Below are 22,938 nucleotides of genomic sequence, written 5' to 3'. Positions count from 1 at the left end.
GGACAATAGAGAAGAGATGGCAAAGAGAAGAAATAAAGTGAGAAAGGAGAAGGAATCAGAGTAACAGTGTCTCACATTTCAGTGTTTGGGATTCAGCCAGAGCCATAAAAGGAGATGTCTTCACTGGATCCCTCTGTGTGGCCTGTTGTGGTCAAGCCATTTCTCAGGATCAAGATGATGAATATCCAGTGTTCCAGGAAGTGGTAGTGATGATGGTGGCAGCCATGATGGTGAAGTTGATGCCATACCCCTCTCTTGTCTTTGTTAGCCAGATTCATGTTAACTATCTTTTCCTCCCAAAATCTATAAGATCCTCAAAAGGGAAATGATTTATGAATTAACATGTTCACTCAGTTACGCTTACTTTCCAACACACCAGTTTTATTAATGGATATCTAGTCTATCACTGTTCTGTTTACCAGGCATGAACTTAATACAGTCCTTGAAATATATATCAATAGGTCTTGTTTGAACATATTCAGTCCGTGTCCCCCCTCCCTTTTCTTACCAGTATTTGTTTACTTAGGGGAGGCCATACTGGATCAGACCATAGATGGATCAGATTCCATCCTAGCCCAGTATCCTGAATTCTGACATTGACCAGTGCCAGGTGCCCCAAAGCAGATGAATATAACAAGTAATCAAGTGATGCATTCTCTGTAGTTCATTCCCAGCATCTGGCAAACAGAGACTAGAACACCATCCCAGTCCATCCTAGCTAATAATCATTGATGAACCTATCCTGCATCAACTTATTTAGTTCTCTTTTAAACCCAGTCATAGGCTTGGCCTTCACAACATTCTCTAGCAAAGAATTCTACAGGTTGACTTTATGTTGTTTGAAGAAATACTTTATTGTATTTCAGAAATTTTGTTGCTTTACAACTGACTTACTTTTTTGCAGGTTGTTAACCAAAGGAGAAAGCAGTGCGTGAAGTGTAGGCTCTCTGCTGTCTGTGAGCCCCTCTCGAGCTCTTTCACTAGCAAACCCTTCTGTCAAATCTTTATCAAGTAACTGAATTTCCACCATTAAGCAAAACTCAAGTTCAAACTAAGTTCATTGGTGACAATATGGAGCAAATTTGATTTAGGATTAAAATCAAATGTCATAATTCAGTTTTTATCAGATATGAAGACTTATTTTAGACTAGGATTATCTGTGACATGGACCAAAGTGGAGCTATTGAGTAAATTTATCAGACCTTTCTGAAGAACAGATAACACTGAAACCTACCTATTTATAAAATGTCTGGAATTCCTATTTTTTCTACCTGCTTTCCTGTGAGACAGTGATGATATAAAATACTAGCTACTGTGGTGGTGTATAAAAGCTGCTTTGATTTTTGTGTGTATTGATGCTCTTAAATAGAATATCTTAATAAAAGGTGTAGTGGAGCAAAAAGATCTTGGGCAGTGAATTGCTTATCTATCTAACCAATGAATTGCGGCTAGTATTTTCAGTAGACTTTTAAAAGCATCTTATGTTGCTACTTTATAAAAGGCATAGTGTAGGTAGCTTTTAAACATACCGATTATTGAGCTACACCTCTTCAGAGTTTGAGGTTTTTATTTCTACAGTTTTAGATTTAATTTCCTGTAATCATATCTGGGTCTAGTTTTAAATGTGTGAATTAGTCTTTATTTGAATTTTATCAAAGCAAATTTAAAAGGATATGGTTAGTCTAAAAAGTTCCCCCGTTAGTATGAAACCTCTGTACTGAAATTGTCGCCGTTTCTTAACCTTTTTGATAAAGCAATCTATCTTCCTGATGGCTTTATACTTTAAAACAAAAACAAAAAGAACAGGCTTTTATCTAAAAATCAAATAATTAACTAAGCATATTTAATATTATGTTACATTTAAAAATCTTAAGCAGCTCGTCGCTAGAGAAGTGTTTCCCAACTTTATTTGGCCATGGAACCCTTTTCAGAATTTCAAGGAACCCCTAGGTTTGTCAAGCGCAAAAAAAAAAAAAAAGCGGGGGGAACCCAACAATGCATGAAAATCACATTCCTTCCCTGAGACCCCACCCCTTTGAGGCTCTATCCTCTCTGTTCCCCTTCTCTCCATCACTTGCTATCCCCAGCCCTTATACACTCTCACTGGGTTGAGACAGGAGGTACAGGCTCTGGGGTTGGAATGAGGGATGTAGGTGTGGGAAGGGGTGAGAAGTGCAAGCTCTGGGAGGGAATTTGGATGCAGGAGAAGGGGATGTTGGCTTGGGGAGGGGGCTCCAGGCTGGGGAATGTTGGGCTCAGGTGGAAGGTTGGGGTGCCGAGCAAGCCGCAGGCTTGTGGGTGTGAGGGTGCAGAAGTTTGGGTTGGATATGTGAGGGGCTCAGGGTAAGGAGGATGTGAGTATGATGGGCTCAGGACACAGATTTGTGATGTGTGGATGGTGTAGGAGTGTTGTGGCAGAAGACTGAGGATGTGGGGATGCAAGAGTTTGGGGATGTAAGAGGCTCAGGACAGGGAGTTCCAGTGTATGATAGGCTCAGATTTGGGGTCAGGTGGTTCAGGAGTGTTATGATGCTGCAGTGAGATGGGGATTTGGCCCCAATTGGGGGCATGTTGGTCAGGCCTCATTTTTAAATGAAATATTATGTCAAACTCAAAAGGTTTTAGCATCGTCTTTATTTATGAGCGGGGCGGGGAACCTGTTTTGAGTCAAGGGTCACTGACCCACAGAAAAGTCAGTTGGGGCCACATAAAAGAGATACAAAAAAACCCTTCAAAACCCCCAGGCCTCACTAATGTGGTTCCAGCTGTGCTGGTGTGAGCAGGGGACAGGGTGCTAGTGGGTGCTGGGGCCAGGGAGAAGGTGCTGCTGGGTGGCAGCATGCTGGCATAAGTGGCAGGGTGGTGGGTCAGGATGTTGGGGTCAGGGACATGGTTCTGCTGGGCACTGGGGTGGGTGGCAGGGTGCTGGGACAAGGAACAGGGTGCTGCTGGTTGCTAGGGTGGATGGCAGGGTGCTGCTGGGTGCAAGGGTGGATGGCGTGGTGCTTTGTGCTGGGGTAGATGGCAGGGTGCTGGGGCCAGGGTCCTGGGGTGGGTGGCAGGGTGCTGGAGATAGTGCTGGTGGGGACAGGGTACTCGGGGGGGGGGGGGGGGTCTGAGCAGGGGAGAGGAGAAGCTGAGACCAGTACCTGGCAATCCTGCAGCACCTCTGGGTTCCAGGAAATGTGCAACTGCACTTCCCCTCCTCAAACAGCTGGCGTGCGCTGCCTGAACAGCAGGAGCTATTGCACTCCAGCAACTTACTTCCACGATGCCGTCCTGCAGGGGAGAGAGGGAGGTGCGGGGAGTCCCAGGGCAGAGAGCACTTCCTGCACAGTCGGAGCTGTGCAGACCTCGGTCTCCTGACTCTTCTCCCCCGCCTCCACTGCGCAGAAAAGCCTCAGAACTAAGTTACTTGGTGCCACATCCCCAGCTGTTCAGGCAGTGTGCACTGACTCCTTCGGAGAGAAGTGCTTCCCTCCCTGTTGTGGGTCATGTGGGGTCACCCCTGTCCGGCACCCCCCTAGTGTGCCGGCTGGGAGCGACTGTTCCCCTCTGCCCCCGCCTTGCTACGCCTCTGCATCGCCAGGGAGGAAAGGGAAATAAGTGTGCTGCTTCTTTAAGAAGCTGGTTAGCCAGCGGTCTCTCTTTCAGAGGGGGTGAGGGAGTGCTGGCTCCTTGCGGAACCCCTATTTTCGCTTAGTGGAACCCCAGGGTTCCACAGAGCACCAGTTGGGATACACTGCGCTAGAGTAGTCTGCCAACAAGGTAAACCATTGTCTTATAGAACTATGTATGCTGCATGTAAGCTTCAGGATCTTATTACCAGAAGTAAAGCATTGATTTTCCATGTATACACTTACATAAGTTCATACAACCTTTTTATTAAAATAAGGGGTTTCTATAGCTTTTGTGAGTTGCGAACAAACTATCAATTTGCTATTGGAAAACTAAACTTTTAGGAAACTGCCATCTCACTTTAAAAGGATTGCTTTCTTTATTTTTTAATGGGAGAATTCACACCAAAGCAAAATTGAAAACAGGATTATTTAATAAAAACTCTTGTTTGTATTGAATTTTCTGCTACTAAACTTTTGTTTTAATACACATTTTTACTCTTCTACTCCAGCTTCTCCTGTTTTATCCTGCTTTGAAGTCACAATCCTGTTCTTATCACACTAGTCTATTGTCATGGAAACATTTGTGCTTACATTGATTCAACATTGACTTCACTATAAGGTCAAATGGACTCAGAGCATTAGTCAAACAACAGTGATGGCTTTGAGTGGAAATGTGAATTGAATATAAATATGCGTAACTTGAATATGCTTTATGCAAAATGGGGCATGTAACCATTGTTTGAGAGCTTGTAAAACTTGTATACAGAGTAAGACAAATTTATTTGGGGTTTGGGTCCTATCTGGGGCTATGCTTCAAGTGCTGTCAAGTCCCTGTAACTGAGCCCTCCTAAAGCTGATCTGATATCAGGGTCTGTTACTCTACTGGGGCAGGGGGATGTTATTCCAACTGTGGGCCCTTGCCTCCAGAAACATGAACCTCTGGTTCATCAGGACAAGGTGTGGGGCAGGTAGGTGGGCTCGGTAGTATGATCAGCTTATCAGGTGACAGTTTCGGGAATTTCTAAGAACCAGCCCATACAGTGGCTTGATAGACTTCATTGGGTATTATCTTTATTTCTAACCAATCCATTTTAATGTAGGTCTATAGCAAGCTGCTGAAAGACCTTAAGGCTTTTCAAGAAGGAAAGAAATTCTTGAGATAACCTAGCAGAAACTATTTTCTTCTAACCTAAATTGAAAAACACATCTCTCTGGAATGGCTATAAGCACAAGACTGCCTCTCAGGAAGATGCATAGTGGGAACCCTTTCCTCAAAACCACATTCTACCTTTAACTTGTTCTAGTTAAAGCTGCCAATTTTTAATACAAACATCAAGTATAGATTTGCCTCTATACATTTTGTAGGCTTGCAGGCCAACCAAGCATTTGGTGTTAGAAATAATTCTGTTAAAATATACTTTTTTTCATAATAAGATCTATGTCATTTATTTTTGTATTCATATTTTGATATATAAAAGGACATTGAACAAAAACATAGAAAATCTATAGTCTGTGTTTTTTGTGATGCAATGAGTTGAATCTTTAGAGGTTAAAGATCCAGTCCATCTAGTTAAAATCATCCTTCGGCCATATATGATGATTACTTTTGATTTGTCTAGCCATATCACAAGAGCACCACATGCTTTTCTAATATTTAGTATTGTACACTATGCCATTTCCCTAAAATGGCAGTAATATGGTGTCAGTAGTCAGTATTGTGCTAAATTGACCACGTTTTGTGCATAAGTTCGTCCTGAATGTGCTTTAAGATACTGTCCTTGACATCATCATGATTTGCTGTGTATTTAGCAGTCTTGAAAATTAAGCCACTCAGGAGCCTAACTTTTCAATCTATTACTTTTGAAACAATCTGAGCATCTGAATATCTTTCCAGTGGGAAGACTTGCTGTATTTTATTTTAGAAGTAACAACTATCAATTTGAATGCAGTGAGATGTAAGTTGGGGTGAGCTACAAAAAGATAGCCTTTGTAATACTTTAGGATTTATTTAAATCCACAGATTACATTAATTTATTATAACTATTCCAGGAGATTCTCTTTATCAAGCTTAGGCATTTCTTGCATATATTCATATTTAATTTGAAGTTAAGATGTAGAAAAATGTTTTACACGATATTTTAATAGGAATAAAATGTTGCTCTAAGTCATATACTTAGTGTAGTTTGTATAAAACTTCTAAATATTCCATACCTAATAGGTTTGAATTTAAAGGATAATAGGCCTTTCAGTGAAGAATGCTATAAAATTTTCAGAACAGGCAGATCAGTGCAGCTTAGTCATTAAATATTTCTTGTGAGCTATTTTTGATTTTCAGAACAAACTTCTGGAATGTTTTTATTAGAACTTGTAAGAATATATTTTGCCTCTTAGGGTAAACATGAGATCTTAAAATAACTGGTACTATTAAAGAGCACTTCTGAAAATTGTAAAATGACTATGTGTATCACCAGAACCCCGGGTGAAATATGACTTTCTTGCCTTTTGAGATATGGGGTACTTTAAAAAGTATTAAATAATTATGTTATGATAAAGTGTTGATGAGATCTCCTTATATGGAAGCTTCAATGTGTGGAATGTATTAAATGCAGTTCACAAGGCTGGAGGTTTGTTTTTCATATTTTGGCAGAAATGATGGAATTTCAGTTTGTGCAGTTCAAGTACATTTTTGTTAGATGTTTGTCACACTTTTAGTCTTTACCGACTGAAGTTGTTCATATTTATTTTCCATTAATATTCCTTGAAAAATGAGTGGTGCATTAAACTTCAGTTTTATAGCAAGTGAAAAATCAACAACACTAAAATCTCAGATACATAGGGGATGCCATCTTATACGTTGGGAGGTGTTTTAATTTGTTTTTACTTCCTATCGTAGCACAATATTCCCTTTGAAATCTAAAGTTCCTATGAAGTTGTGGGTTTCTTCCCACTTCTGAAAAAAAAATACACGTTTATTTTCTTGGTGGTGCTTCTCTCTGATAACTAAGGGTGCTTTTCTGATCTTGCTTTTTTAAATAATGAAAACTGTAGAATAGAGGAAAATAAATTATGTAATCCCTTCTTGAATGATTTACATAGAACATCAGGATACCATACTTTATTATTGTAATGCCTAACAAAGAGCTGGCTTTATTCCATTTCTAGCATTTGGCTTAAAAAGGTAGCAGTTTACTGTGAAAGCACAGTTCATTTCAGATGCCAGTTAATGAATGGAAAGACTGAATCTTTGTGGTCTTTCATGGTGATGCACATTGTAATGGGAAAACAGGCATGTGCACTGCCAAACACAGATTATGTATATTTACATTATTTCAGTTTTGTTACCAACAAATATCATTAAACAAGTGGACAAGTAATATCAATGGGAATTTGCTGGAGATACTTTGGGAATGGGGGAGGCTTCCATAGCCTGTGGAATTTTTAAAAGTTAGACAAGTGCAAGTTCATATAATGTAACTTTTTGAGGAGATTTGCGAGACGGATAAAATGGCTTTACCCACCTCCACAGCTTGCATCAACTTTTATTGTTAAATTAGCATGTTTAGAATGTTTAAACAGAAAAGATCTTTAAATGGTTTTAAAAACAGGCATACTCAGAGTTCCACCTTTAACTGACACTAATTACAATATCCCACCATATGCTCCCATAATTAATTTAACAATTTGTGACATCAACTTAATTATGGAATGAGTTTTTGGAAGTATGAGAAGATTGATGAAAAGCATCTTTGTGGAATGGTTGAAATTTGAAAGAGTCTGTATGGATTCAAGCTTGGAAGGAGATTAGTCGGTCGTATTTGCACTATTAATTCCTATGGGGAAGTTCAAATGAGGTAGCAGCGTTGTACTTGGAGAAGGCATACAATCATGTGCCAAGAAAACTAGTTATACCTCTTTAAACAGTGCAATTAAACAAACAAACAAACACACCACAAAACCTCGTCATTCATGCATAGGTTTCAAACTGTTGTTTTAGAGCAGGTTATATTGGATAGTCATATGATATACATGAACATATGAAATAGATAAGATTTACAGATGACTGTCCAAGTTGAACACATTTGATTTGAAATAGCTTTTCTTCTAGATGAGCTCCATACAAGTCTGACAATCCCCACCAGCCCTGTTAAGGCAAAGAAAGACTGTCTTAAAATAAATCTTAACCTCATCTGACCAGCATTTATAGCAGTAACTGCACCACCAGTTTTACCCAAGTGCCCCACTGAGAGAGGTTGCCAATTGGTCTACCACTGCTTGCTGGATATTCTCAGCTGTTGTGCAAATCTGCAGGAGGTTCCCCTATTCAATACTTGGGAATGCATGTGATATGGGATTTGATCACAATGGATGTGTGAAGGAAAACTGGTTCACACTTACGGCAGCTTTACTGAAAAGAAGTGAATCCACTGCTGAAAGGGATAAAAAAGGAGACATGGGGTAGAATACTCATGTTAAAGAATCCATCAGGGGAAAAAAAAAAACCTTCAAAAATGGCAGGCCAGTGGCTTGAACAGTGATAAGATGGCATATATGGAGGCAAAAAATGTTGACTGCTAGAAGTGTGAACTGTGATGCATATATAACTATTTAAGAATACAGGAGGGAGAGAAGACCATCTCTGGACTCATCATTGCAAGAGAGGAAATGAGAGATTTGAACAAGCTTGCTTATGTTAGAAATGAATAAAGTATATTGTAAACAAAGGGTCAATCAAAGTGTGAAATGATTATTTTGGAAGAGTAATGAATGAGAACCCAAGGAAGGAATTAAGAATGTGAGAGCCAAACTGGAGTGCAATAGGTTATCTCCGAGACCAAGAGGTTGCAGACACATTTAGGAATATGAAAAAGAGCACCACATCCGGATGAAATACAACTGGATGCAATCAAATCACCAGGAAGGAAAGGCATCAAGTACCTGACGAGTATGGTCAGCAATAGTCTTAAAGTGAAAATGACAAATGAATGGCATAAAAGCTCTATGTTGCCTGTTTATAAATTTAAATGAGGTGTTAACACCATGTGCTAATTATTGCCCAATTAAGTTATGAAAGTGGGAGCGAAGATTATTAAACAGCTTCTGTATGAAATGTTTGGAATTTGGAAGGGTCAGTATGGGTGCATGTTGGTAAGGAGCACAGTTTGATGCCATACTTGCACAATGGATACTCATGGAGTAGTTCAAAGAAAAGAAACATCAACCGGTGTTACCTTTGTGGACCTGGAGGTAGCTTTAGGGGTGTTAAATTTAGATTAATTAACTAATCAAATAGTCGATGGGATTTTCATTGGCTATTCTATTAATTTATAAGGGTGCCTGCCAGGCTCTTGCTACAGTTTAAAAGCGGAAGCCCTGCAGGGAGTGCGGGGCCAACAGGGGGACTGGCCTCACTCTCCCTATGGCTCCTGAGCCTTTGAAATGTACGAGAGCCCCCACTTTAAACAGTGGCAATGTAGTTTTGAGCAGGCTGGACTTAGGAAGGTGCATTTTGGTAAAACTAAGACTGTGATAACTGAGGGAGGATAACTCCCCATAAAAATATATCGCAAGGAGAGAACCCAGAGTGAAAGAATTTAAATACATAAAGCCAGTGGTCACTGAAAATGGTGCCCTTCTGGCCGGTGCCTTGCATCACACACAAACTGCATGAATCAAATGGCCAGAGCTGATCAACGTTCTGTGTTTTTAAAAAAAAAATGCTAAAAAAGGCAGAGAGAATCTATTAAATGTTCCCATACAACAAAACAAGTCAAATTTCAGACTTGGCCAGCAACAAAAAATGGAATCAGTGTATTCATCAGATTTTGAGATGGTTTTATGAAGAAAGGCTTAAGGGGCCTAAAAATATTCTCTCCAGTGTTGCGTTTATCATTTCCCAGGAAAATAGCTCCTCAGCCCAAGTGAATATGAACATGTTGTTTGATGAAATAGAGATGGGGAGCAAGAAGTAGGATTCAAAGAGGGGTGATGTGAGCAGAGCGATACCCTAAATTAAATGGAACAATAGTACAGGCCTGCATCATCCAGATTAAATCATTTGTCACAACACTTTCAGGCAGCAGATTTGTTTTTGATTTAAAGAAAATGGAAACAAAATTAAAATTATGCCAGAAATAGTTGTATATACATCTGTGATGTTTTGTATTCTATGAATCATTTTAAAGAGTAACTTTAAATGGAGTAACTTTTTTTAACTTGTAATAAATTATTTAGGCTTATTGCAATATAAACATAAGACTGAATGGAAACTCTTTGTCCCCACTATTCCTGATAGAAGGCTTTTCCAGAACCTCACTCTTCTTCTCCCTTCCTGTTGTTGTTGTTTTACTCCTTGCTCTTCCCCCATTCCTTCCCAAGCATTTATAGAGCTATCTTGTCCTCCCTCATCCTTCATTTTACTAGGCTAAATAAGCAAAGATGTTTCCTCTCATAAGACAATCTCTGCATTCCTCTAATCATCCTTCCTCTAATACCCCTTTTCTGCATCTGTTTTCAGTTTGAATTAATCTTTCTGGTTATATGGGTAACCAGAATTATACACATATTCCAGATGAGTAGCTTCTTGTGCTGCAATATCATCAATACTTCTCTATCTCTACTGAAAATACCTCACCAGATATAGCCTAGAATCGCATTTGGGTTTTTTTTTTTTATAGTCACATCATATTGGAGGCTCAGCCATCTTGTGATCAATAAATTCACGAAGGTCTGTCTTTCTCTTCTGTCATTTCCAACTGATGAGCCCCAGCTTATCACAGAAATTCTTATACATCTAGAAACAAGACATGTAGGCCGTACTTACAATTTGGAGGACTCTATCCTGATAAGCAACCATTCTGAAAGATTTTTAGGTGGATAATCACCTGAATGTGAGCTCGCAGTGTGTTTTAGCTGGAAGGGGTAATAGGTAGAGCTCTGTGGATACAAATGTCTACCTGCAGATGCGGATACCTGCTGATAAAAATTGGTGTACACTCATCCACAAGGCTCTATTTCCAGACGGTGCCGTGGCCAAAAGAAAGGAACATCATGCCACTACTCCTAGGAGCAAGCGCCTTATGTCAGTAGCTCCTCCTGGCTGTGCAGCTAGAACACCTCCAGCAGCTTCTCCTATTTGGGGTGCTGTAGCTCTGCTGGCAGTGAGACTGGGGCAGTACAGCTACAGAGCTAAGAGGAGCTGCTGGTGCAAGGCACTGGCTCCTAGGACCAGCTGCACTATGCGCCTCTCCTTTTGCAACAGCATCTCCTGGGAATAGAATCCTGTGGATCAGCAGATACCAGTTCCTATCTACAGATATCTGCATTGGCGGATAGACATTATATCCATGCAGGGCTCTACTAATATGCTCTGTAGATGCATAAACAGGAGAGTAGAGAGATTATTTTTGTGTTTGGTGCAAATGTGACTGTTACTAGATTACTGTATCCAGTGCTTATTTGCACAGTTCAAGAAGCATGTCAACTGGAGAGAGTTCAGAGGACAGTCATGAAAATGCTGGAAGAATTATAAAACATGATACTCACTTTAGCTAAACAAAGACTTGATTTGTCTGTAAGTACCTACATGGGGAACATGTATTTGGTAGTGGTTCTTCGGTCTAGCAGAGAAAGGTATTTGTGATCCAGTGGCTGGAAAGTAAAGCTAAAAAGATTGAGAGGAAATAAGGTATACATTTTTAAATTAAGGTAATTAATCATTGGAACAATTTTCCAAGGGTCACGGTGGATTCTCCATCACTGGCAAATTTTAAATCAAGATTGAATACTTTTCTAAAATATCTGTACTAGGAATTATTTTGGGAAAGCTCTGTAACCTGTTACATAGGAGAGCAGACTAAATTATCACAATAGTTCCTTCTGACCTTGGAATCGCTGAATGTCATATCATTCTTCCTGTATAATTTTCTGATGCTCCTCTGTAATTAACAGCGTCTCCCAACTTTGTCCTCCGCAAACTTCATTAGCACACTAGAGCAAATAATCATGTATATTGTTACCAAGAACAGTCCTCAAGGAACTCCACTAACTTCTCTCCAGCCTGATAATTTTTAGAATAATCAGTTCTTCTCTTCCCTTCAGCCAGTTCCTTACCCCTTTCAGTTTTTATTAATGTCTTTTTTCATTAACTAATCTCCATATCAATTTCTTTATTGAAATCCATATTTGATACATTGTATTTCCTTTGTCTAAGAAACTCAGTTATTTTCTTTTTTTCGAAGAAAGTTATTGGGCTAGTCTTGCATAATCTGTTTGGTATACCCATTTGCATTTTACCAATTTTACTGTGTTTTTTCCATGTCTATAATTGTCTTCAAAATTTATTCTAAAGAGAATTTAGCTTTAAAGGTGAATACCTGTTAAAATCAAAAGAATTTAGTTGTCCATATAAGCATTCCAGTTATAACAGCCTTGGCTCTTAGATAAGCTATTTATATGCCATGACATCTGCATGAAAAGTATTCAAACCAGGACATTTGTCTGGAAAACCATGTAACTAAATCTTAATATATTCTTTGATAACATAACCTTAAGAATATCGATACAGGGGGCCCTTGCTATAAGTCCAAGATATGTTCCTAAAAACTTAGACTTATAGTGAAACAACTTAAAGCGGGGAATTTTTTTCCTGTAGCTGACTTCCATTTAAGCAAATTTGGGGGAGTGTTTCACACAACTTATAGTGGGGAATGGGAGGATTTATAATGTATCAGTTCTTACAAACGTCAACGACTTTAGTGTGGAATGGATGTATACTGTGGCAACTTATAGTGGCCACCCCCTGTATGTGGAAATAACTTGAAGTTAAGGCTCACCTCTGCCATTACACTTGCTACGTTCATTAATTTAAGGTTTGAAATTTTTCAATATGATCATGTATTTCCATAGTGAAACAATATGTATTCATTTGAAATAATGAATCGTGTGGAATTTTGTCTAGGATTTGGCTCTTGTTGCCCCAGAAGCTCCCTCAGAACAAGCCAGAAGAGTTTTTCAAACATATGATCCAGAAGGTAAAGTAACATTATTTAGCTTTTTGTTAAAATCTGTGGGTATTGAGTGACCTGACAGACTTCAGATCTTCATTGACTGGTTTTAAGTATGAAGAATCTTTCTAGAAAACTAAGGCAACAGTTTCACAATACAGGCAATCCCCAGTCACAAACAATTTAGGAACATCCACACATACAAACAAAAGCTCACCTGCAGCCTGAGGCAGGGATGTCCTTAGGATTTGTGGGGTCGTAGGCAATGCTATTAAACTGATGCCCCTTTGCCCAACAGCAGACCAAGGCGTGAGGGATTGATGATTTTTAGAGCTGTGATTTTATAATCCTTAGCAACACAATGAAATATTTTTAAACTAAGATCCTATAGATCAGTGGTCTCCAACCTTTTTAAGCACAAGCTCACTTTTTTAATTTAAGTGCAACCCAGGATCTAACTCAAACCCAAATACCCTTTCCCTGCTTTCTTCATGCCCCATTTTGGAGGCCCTGCTCCTGCTCACTCCGTCCTCGCTCTTTCCCCCATCCTTCCTCCCTTTTTCCAGGCAGGGACAGAGGGTTCGGGTGCATGCTCTGGTTTTGGGCTAAGGGATTTGGAGTGTGAAAGGGGCTCTGAGTGGAGCCTGGGGCAGGGAGTTGGGGGTAGGAGGAGAGTCAGGGTACAAGCTCTGTGAGGGCGTTTGGGGGCTCAGGACTAGAACAGGGGCTCAAAGTGCAGGTGGGACTCATGACTGGGGCAGGGGTTTGGGATTCTGGCTCCAGCTGGACAGTGCTTATCTCAGGTGGCTCCTGGGTGGTGGTTCAGTGGGGCTAAGACAAGCTCACTTCTTCCCTGACCCTGCACCACTCTCAAAAGCAGCCAGCAAACTCCCTCCATACAAGCCCTGTGCCTTCCTTCATTTTGTGAAGATAGAATACACGGTGGGAGGGGGGCACCCTGACATCATTACTCCCTTCTCTCCATTCACTGCTCTCCACAGCAAGCAGGAGGCTCCCGGGGGTGGGGGGCAGCTCCAAGGCAGAGGGCAGGAGATACAAAGCGGACGGGGGAGGGGGAGCATCTGAAGTGCTGTGGTTGGCCAAATCAGTCAGGATCACCTGTCAGAGGCTCCATCATCTACCAGTAGATCCCAGTCTACTGGTTGGTGACCACTGCTATAGACTAACAGTAAATTCAGAAAATGACAGTATATATCTGGGGTTGGCAAATGCCTGTTAAATGGCTTCATTATCATGTGAATGGCTCTTTCATAGGTCCAATGTTCTGCTAATAGGTCTGGCAAGCTTTTTCACTCTTAAATTAACTAGATCCCCTCGAGAGGAAGCAGGACCACACAGCAGGGATAGGAAGAGGTAGGTGGGTAGACATTAAGACCCTGGGGTGCCCCAAATTTTTGGATGCCCTACACAGATGTGTATTCTGCATATGGGTATGGATGGCCCTGCTTCAGGGGAGCAGGAAAGAGGCACAGGTAGTGTTGAACAGTACAAGTGCTCTCTGGAGCACCAGTGGGTGTTTGTGCAGTCAGCAGCTGGAGAGAAGCATTGCTTTAAAGGGGAACTGTCGCTGGCTGCGCAGTTGCCTTCTGCTCATCCAGAATCCTCTGGCGTGTGCTCACGCCACTTGCCATCTTCTAGTGGGCGGAGACTGGGTGCAGACCACGGGGGAGAGGATGGGGCTGCGGAATGCCCAGAAATCCCTTCAAAATCTCCACCTATCCCTCATCCTCCTCTAATTAAACCTGTCTTTCCTCAGCACAAGCATTCAAGGTTAAATAAAAACCTATTTTATGAATTTTCATTGCAAATATGCTGTATTTCAACTATGTTATGGATTAAATAGGCTTTTGTGGGTTAGCTTGGGAACCTAACTACCATTTTTAACATTGTTTCTGTGGGAAAATGTATTCCGAGTTGCAAATAACCAGCTTACAAGTAAACTTTTGGAACACAGCCCATTTGTAGGTTCTGACTTTGTGTATATGTAAAACACTCCACCTCCAGCGGTACAGTCTCTTGCATTGCAAGGCACATTGCTCATAAGGCTTGAATCAGATTCACAGGGTATATCTACACTGGAGCTGAAAAGTGTAAATTCCAGCTTAGGGAGACATACCTGCATTGGTTTGGATTTAGTGAGCTAGTGTGATACAAATCATACATGACTGCCATGTGTGTGATTTTGTCCAACACTATGGCTACATCTACACTGGCCCCTTCTTCGGAATAGCCATGCTAATTTAGAACTTTGGAATAGGGAAATGCGCGGGGGATTTAAATAAACATGGCCGCCGCTTTTTTTCTGGCTTGGGGAAAAACCGGAAAAGAGCGTCCAGACTGGCGCGATCCTCCGGAATAAAGCCCTATTCCGGAGGATCTCTTATTCCTACTTGAAAGAGAATACTTCCTTGAAAGTAGGAATAAGAGATCCTCCGGAATAGGGCTTTATTCCGGAGGATCGTGCCAGTCTGGACGCTCTTTTCTGGCTTTTCCCCAAGCCGGGAAAAAAGCAGCGGCCATGTTTATTTAAATCCCGCGGGGGGTATTTAAATCCCCTGCGCATTTCCCTATTCCAAAGTTCTAAATTAGCATGGCTATTCCGAAGAAGGGGCCAGTGTAGACACAGCCTATAGGTATGTATTTGGTACAGCTAGCCCCTGCCATTGCTTTCACTGCTATGGCTACACTAATATTTTTAGTGTGCTAGCACAGTCAAAGTTAGTTACAGGCTGAAATTCACATCTTCCAGCTTTTGTAGACAGACGTACCTAAAAGGGAGTATGATACCTACTGATTAACCAACAAATCAAGAAGTGTTGCTGTTTATCAACCTAATAATAAAATAGACAAGCTTCTTGATAATTAAAGAGGATGAGGAAGTCAAAAATAGTGATCGTAAGAATCAGTTTTATTGTAAGCTTTTCAGAGCTGGAAACTGTTTCTCTATTTGTTTTCTTTAATCTTAAATTTTCAAAAGAGATAAGACTTTCATACTGGATCTGTCATGTTCTTAGAGGTATGGCAAGTACTGAAAAATTCCTTAGTTTAATTTTAGAAATCAGAAGCTGCTTGATATTCACTTGTTTTGATTAGAAACAAGTTTTAAAACATTCACTATTTTAAGGTTGCATGATTCGTCTTTTACTAAAAAACTGTTAAGTTTAATAAGGTTCACGTTTTAAAATGTGTTTTAAAAATGTCATTTTGAAGACCTGTAGGCCTGCAAGGTGTATTTTGTTGAGGAAATACGTATGGAAATCATGAGTTCTAAGACTTTGTCATGTAACTTTACATTGGCTCTGAAATTCAAAGATGTGGACTTAATTACCAGCATGGGTAACATCTACAATCTTGAAGTGTTTTCAGTTTATTTTCCACTAATGAGGAAATGTGTCCCTATGGCAGATAATGGATTTATACCTGAAACCCTTCTAGAAGATGTAATGAAGGCTTTGGACCTTGTGTCAGATCCTGAATAGTAAGTGTAATTTGTGTAGCTAAAGTTTCATTTAAGAGATTAGTTATGGCTTGAGTTGTTAGTACATATAGTTTTGTGCAGTGTCCTGAGGACAGTACCTCAAAATATTGTCAGTTGTAAATAGAAAAAAAAGGCCTAAAAGTAAGTTTCAGAATAATTTTTTATTTTTAGAAAGAGGATTTTTTCCTAGCACACTGTTATTAGCTATTTGTGGCACATGGCTTTTGTAAGTGCATGCATTTGCCTATGACAACCCAATACTACAAGATGAATCTGTGTACTAGAAAAAATAAGGTCTCTTGACAGTAGATGACCATGTTACAGAATGATTTGAAACCATCTTAGAGGTCTGATTCAGTATGGTTGCATTTTAATATAGGTCAAACCTCTCTAGTCTGGTACCCTTGGGACATGACCAGTGCTGAACCAGAGAATTTACAGAACCATGAGAGATCAATATAATCTAGCAGCATTACCTGCACGGCTTAGTGGGCTCTTCGAAGATATTTAGTAGTAAATTAAAGCTAAATAACAGCACAGAACACAGAGCCAAAATTGGTGGCTGTAAATAAACTTGTGGGACCGCAGGAAACATGGCCATCCCCATGATAAGTGGACATCTAGCTAACTAAACTCATGCCAGCTCACAGATGTTGCCAGATCAGAGAGTGCTGGACTAGAGAAGTTCAACTTGTAGTTCTAGTTTCCTTCAGTAGTTGTTTCCTTCAGTACCAGAGATGTACAAGTTTTAATAGTGGCTATGTAGGTGAAACTCTTCACTCAGTAATTATTCTTATTTTAACTGGCATTGATGGTAAGGTTTCACAAATACTTGGTGGAATTGATAGTGCCCTGCCAATCTGCAGATATCCACTTTATATCCAGGAGTATCCACATCAGTGCCTCATTTTTGCAAATGCAGATAGCAGTTTTGTATCCGCGCAGGACTTCAGGTATCAAATAATTTTGGAGCCAAAGTCTGCTTATCTAGTTATATTTTACTTCCAGAAAATCCAATCCAAAGAACAAACCTCAGTGTCTGAACTTCTGCTACCTCCCAGCGTTAGCCTTGTTCATTTATAAGGCCAAATCCCATTCTGTCCTAATCAAAAGTAGTTGTGGGCTCTTCTGAGATAAATTAGAGATGTTAGCTCTATATGAAACATTTCCTCCTCCAGAGGGGAACAGGATTTTGTAGGTTGTAAGGAAAGAGCCTGATTTGGGAGGCTTGGGAAGGCTTCTTTAGTTCCACTGCGTCTCCCACATCTGATTTCCCAAAGGAACAGGGAAAATCCTCCTTCCAAATCCATCTTTCTTTCAGAGAAGGTGGCTTTGGTTTTAGGATATATGTGACATAATCATGACTTCTTACTGCACATGGAACATCAGGTGTCATATGATCAAGAACCATTCACAAGAAAGGTATACCATGTTAAAAAGACTTTTTGTTGCAGATCAAGCTATGGAATTGCTTCATACCGTAGTCTACAATATGTTCTTGTTAATGCAATGGTATTAGAATAGGTTCTGACTTACGTAGGGTCACCACATTTTTTTCTGCTGACATCTAAGTTTTGGGTCTGCAGTCCATGAAATATGGAACAAACTTAACGACCGTAAGAAGTATTTAGATTCTTAATTCCTTATGTTTTCATGCTGTTTTCTTTAAGATAAAAATCAAGCACGGTGGTTACAAATGTGTTTTTCTTCTAAGCAAATCAGTTTTTCTTCAAATTAACTCCCATCTAAACTTGTGTGTGTGTGTGTGTGTGTGTGTGTGTGTGTGTGTGTAAATGAGAGGAAGTTTTTATATATGGGAGTATCATAGGATCTCTACTAATCACAAATCAGAAGAATCTTATTTCATCTCTAATTAAAGATGGCACCTTCAGGATAGTGCCCACAAAGCCATGCTGTAGGAATTGGTTCAGAATTAAAATAGAATAATTCCATCTTTCCATCTACTGACTCATTAGCATAACTTTCTGACCACAAATTGTTTCTCTTGCACACAATCCAAAAAATGAGCACCTCTTAAAAACTTCCTATAGACTTCTCTCTTCAGATCTCAACACCTATCATCCTCAAACCTGCTCAAGGCAGGGGGAGGGGATGTAGAAATTAGGCAGGTGGGAGGTGCAGGACTTAGGACAGGAGGTTCAGAAGGGGGTCTGGGGGGGGGGTGGGTGTGTGTGTGTGTGTGTGGGAGGGAGGGGGACTTACCTGGGCTGCCCATGGTGGTGAGTGGCACTGCTCCTGTGGTGACTCCTCCAGGGGGGCAGGCTAGTGCTCCCCTGCCAGCAAGGCACCCCCCCACACTGGCTTGCAGTCTGTCTGGGAGTGGGTTAGCTCCAGGGGCCTGAAGGCTGTGGGTGTGGGGGCGAGGTTCTGGGGCTGACCTCCTTCAACTGCCGCCTTGCAGCCTGCAGGCAGTCTAGGGAAAGCCAGGCTCTGGAGGGCTGCCCCCTTCAGCTGTGGCCTGCAGACTGTCTTGATAGGTGCTGTCTCCTGCCCCTTCAGTGGAACTCTACCCCATGACCTGCAGGCTGCTGGGGGAAGGACAGAGACTCCAGGGGTGGCCACACTGCAGTCTCTTCACTGGGGGAGGGAGGCTCCAGATTTGGGGCAGAGGGGGGCTCCTTTCCAGTGTGCTGGCTGGCAAGATGGTGGAGCCCCAGTTCCGCTGGTCACTCTATTAGTGCTGCAGCTGCCTCCAGTGCCCACTCTCAGTATTGCATCCTTCCCCTCACTTTTGTGTTCTTCGTGTCTCTCTGCCCTCCCCCTTTCCATGTTATGGAAAACAGTCCCATTCCTAGCACTTCTCATTTTCCAGGCACAGTCAAACCCAGACCTTGGCTTAAGCTAGGTTAAGAAGAAGCTTCATACCAAATTTGGTGGTCCTAGCTCTTACAGTTTAGGAAGAGTTCTTGAACAGACACTCACAGACACACACTCAGGCTCTGTCTAGACTACAGAGTTTTATAGGAAAAAGGTATGCAATTTGCATACATTTTTCCAATAGTTTTGTTGGAAGTGGCTTTCCCCAGTATTGGTCCTTGGAAGATATTTACCTCTCTCCCTTTCCAAAACTGACCATTTCTTCCTATGCTGTTTCTTGTCTTTTAACCAGTTACAGATCCACGAGGGGACCATCTTTCCTAAGAGGTCTGGACTCTGACCTCCTGAGGTCTCTCCCAGTCCTAGGATTCTATGATTCTATCCTTTTTAAAACTGGGCCTAAAACTTCTTCTGATTGTGAGGTTTTTAAGTAGTTGCTTTAGTATTTCCTAGCTGTGTATTTCATTAATAACCAAAGGATTTTTTTCTGTATTCATTAGGTCAGTTGAATACATTATATACATCTTTGGGCTTATTTACAAAGTTGAATAATGCCTCTTCCAGGACTGTGATTTCTAATTTACACTAATGTGTTGTGTATAGATTGATCTGTGTACCCTGCTAGTGCACATTAAGTGTTCCTTGCTGCTCCGTCTGAAACAGTACTATGTTAAGTGACCTATGGAAACTGTAGTGTGTATTAGAGGGCTTTACAGGGCTCATTTTATTGCACAATATATTAATATGCATTCGAAATCACACCCTCAGACTGCACTTTACTGCTCCATGTAAACAAGCCCTAAATACACCTTTTGTGCATTCTCTCTGCTAATCCTTTATGCCTAGAACCCCTTCTGACATTCCAAAACTGAGCAGTTTTCAGAATGCTTAAAAAAAAAAAACCTTAAATGCCAAAATGTTAAACACACCAAAGGTATGGGCTTGCTAGCAGTGATAAATATTCTGCAATTGACCAGTGACAGAATTTAAAATTCATGTTAAAATTCTACTGGGTTTACAGGAGAGCTAGTTTAGATACTGTGAGAATTATAAAATTTTCTAATTCAGATGTCTGACCTGGTAAAATTTTAGCTGTAGACAGAGATCAAGGAAAAATATGATTTTTTTTAAAGCTCTACTAAGTAGTGTCTGTAAAATTATTGCATAAATAAAATTTAAATGTTTTATTGATGCTCATTTAGAACAGCTTGCAAAAATCCCACATTAGTGCCAATAAAGCTTTTTATACTACTCCAAGTATATTCTCTTCTCTCTGTTTATGTATAATATCAGGATAAACATTAAGTGGTTGGGCTGCTTTAATATGAAAGGCACTATGTAAATATATAATGATAAACATTGGACCTTATTTCAATTAAATTTATTCTTATCAAACTTAATTTTAAAAATCTCTGAAATGTATTTGTTGGTGGCTTTTCAAATCTCCATTTAAAAACAGATTGTTTGTTCAGAGCTGTTCAAAGGATGACTGGTTTGTGTGTTTAAGATGAGGAATGCTTGCAACAAAGTAAAATATCTTCTGGGCTAAAGTGTAGGTTTTAGTCTCCATGGCTTTCAACTGACTTTACCTAAAAAGGCAAGTCTTTCAAAATTGTAACTACTTGAATTTTAAATAACAGATTAGTTTGGTTTTAAAATAACTGCATTTTGTCAAATCTGGTGCCGTTCTGGTGCATTTGTTATTTAAGACTCTAAATAAAAAAACCTCAATATATTTGGCAGTGAGAAGTGTTGTAATACCACATAACATAGTCATGCAAGAATAAATGTGCAACTCATATTTTTGTATCCAATGTTCTTGTCTTAGTGTAAATCTCATGAAGACCAAATTAGATCCAGAAGGACTAGGAATTATATTACTGGGTCCCTTTCTGCAAGAATTTTTCCCTGAGCAGGTAATGTAGATGTTTTTTTCCTACTACTTGCGCCATAGAACATTTTGTATGTTGCTAAATAGAATTCTTAAGTGATGCATTAAACAGTCATACCTTTAAATGTGCATTTTTGAAAAATTATTTAAGCTAATAAATTTTGCATTTTGTGATACTTTGGGTCATCCAGTGACTCTTTGCACTGTTCAGTATAGCTGTCCTACATCATTAAACATTTTGGAATGTTAAATGAAAAAAACTACTCTAAATTGTAGCTCTCATACCGCTTAGCTGAAGCTGCTAAGTGTCAGATAAGGAGACCACGTTATACAAGGAAAAATTGACATCAAGTATTTTAAATCTAAAATGCAATTTCTCTTATGTGGGAATTAGAAAGTCACCTGCATTTTCAGAATCCATTTTAATTTTAATCTTTTGGTGAGAATGAAATGGTCAGTTTTGCCTACCTTAGCAAAATAATACTGCAGTGTAAAACACTAATGCTGCAATGATTCAAAAGCACTTCTAGAGCTTTGCTATAAAAGATGGTAAGGACTGGATACATTAAGAGATGAGTCAATGTCTAGAGGAAAAGTGTAGGCTTCAGCTTTAATTTTTTTAGGATTAAAAGATCCAGAGTTGCCTTTTGACAGCTTCTAGGAAATGGATTTGTCATCTTTCCCTCTTCACTTGCACTCCATCCCCTTTCTGACATGTGGAACCACTAGAAAGTCTTTTGAATTAAATTTTATTTCCTCCAAAAACTTGCAATTATTGACAAATCTGGAAGCAATATACAACTAACAGAGTGGAATTAATTGTCTTATTAAATTTAAATACCATTCCTCAAACTCCAAACATGATTCTTCTTCATTTTGAGGTAAGTGAAGAAGGTATTCTTTTTGGGGGGGGGGGAATAAAATATTAAACTTTTTAACTGATTGACTGGGTGTTGCATTTTAATCCTGTGAGCGCTCTGGAAAGTCTTCAGTATCTTAACTGACCATTTTTTTCTGACCTGCTTGCCCCTTTCCCATCAAGCAATGTAACTGTGAAGAGGGAATAGTGTGCATGATAAATTGATTTTAATATAAAATGAACTGTCTTGTTTATGCTAGGACTCCAAGGTTCCAGAGTCATTCACTGTATATCACTACAATGGATTGAAGCAATCTAATTATAACGAAAAGGTATGATGATCTGAGAGAAAAGGAATTGTGGCCTGCTTGGGAGCAACCATTAATTATGACCATGAGACAGCGGTTCACTGTCTGTGAAATGTGTTGGTGGCAGTGTCATTCCTTGTGTTTATATTGCAGAACTGCCACCACATTTGACACTAAACACTAGGCCAGTTTTAAAAAAAATCAGTTGAAACTTGTTTTGCAAAAATGCCATGCTTTCTATGAAAAATGGATATTTTTCTTCCCAAGTCCATAAATATTTCAATTTGGAAATGCTGCCTCATGCTCCTGTTCTCTTCTATATGCCATGCTCTCTGATTGAACGATAGCTACATCAGTCTCCCCTCATGCATAAAGAAGGCAGTACCACATGGGAGATGTAGTCAGACCCAGAGAAGAGGCTGGGGTTATGAGATAGATACATTTCATCGTCCATACAGCTTAATAGCAGCATTTCTGAGTTTAAAAGTTCTGCGTTTGGCAAAAATGTTTGGTGTTTTCTGTCAGATTATTTTGCAATGGAAAAAACATTTTTAACTAGTTCTTCTGAATAGAAACTACAAGGAATGAGTAGATGTAGAGATTACTACCAGGCCCTTCTAGAAAATGCATTTTCAGCCAACCCCCATTTAATCCTATTTGAAATCAGAGTAATTTGGGATTATAAAATCTTTAGAATTATTTGCTATGGAACTTCCAACAGTCTCATATTCCAAAATGTAGGCAAAGGTACTCAGATGATGATCGACTAGCAGGGTGGATTGATTAAAATCTTACCTTTACTCATAGGTTGATAATTATAGGTAGCTACACTTGTTCAGATTGTTAATTTTTACATTGTTAGAAAATGGTGAATTAGGCCATTTGTATTTGACAAATTTTTACTTTTTTTGTCAGGTTCTT

At 39.8% G+C, this 22,938-nt stretch overlaps 1 protein-coding gene across 1 annotated transcript in view; it reads left to right on the top strand.

Annotated features, from left to right (window-relative positions):
- Positions 1-22,938, top strand: part of MINDY3 (MINDY lysine 48 deubiquitinase 3) — a 79,570-nt gene that overhangs the window by 53,991 nt on the left and 2,641 nt on the right. Inside the window, exons 11-14 of the mRNA XM_075922447.2 lie at positions 12,577-12,649; positions 16,049-16,121; positions 20,788-20,875; positions 21,970-22,041. Of these exons, the coding sequence (XP_075778562.1) occupies positions 12,577-12,649; positions 16,049-16,121; positions 20,788-20,875; positions 21,970-22,041 (306 nt within the window). The remainder of the gene's footprint in view (positions 1-12,576; positions 12,650-16,048; positions 16,122-20,787; positions 20,876-21,969; positions 22,042-22,938) is intronic.

This window comes from Pelodiscus sinensis, chromosome 2 (genome assembly GCF_052426305.1).
Source record: "Pelodiscus sinensis isolate ZL-2025 chromosome 2, ASM5242630v1, whole genome shotgun sequence".
NCBI lineage: Eukaryota > Metazoa > Chordata > Testudines > Trionychidae > Pelodiscus > Pelodiscus sinensis.
Note: the sequence above shows the minus strand (reverse complement) of the source record. Positions and strands in the feature narration are given on the sequence as shown.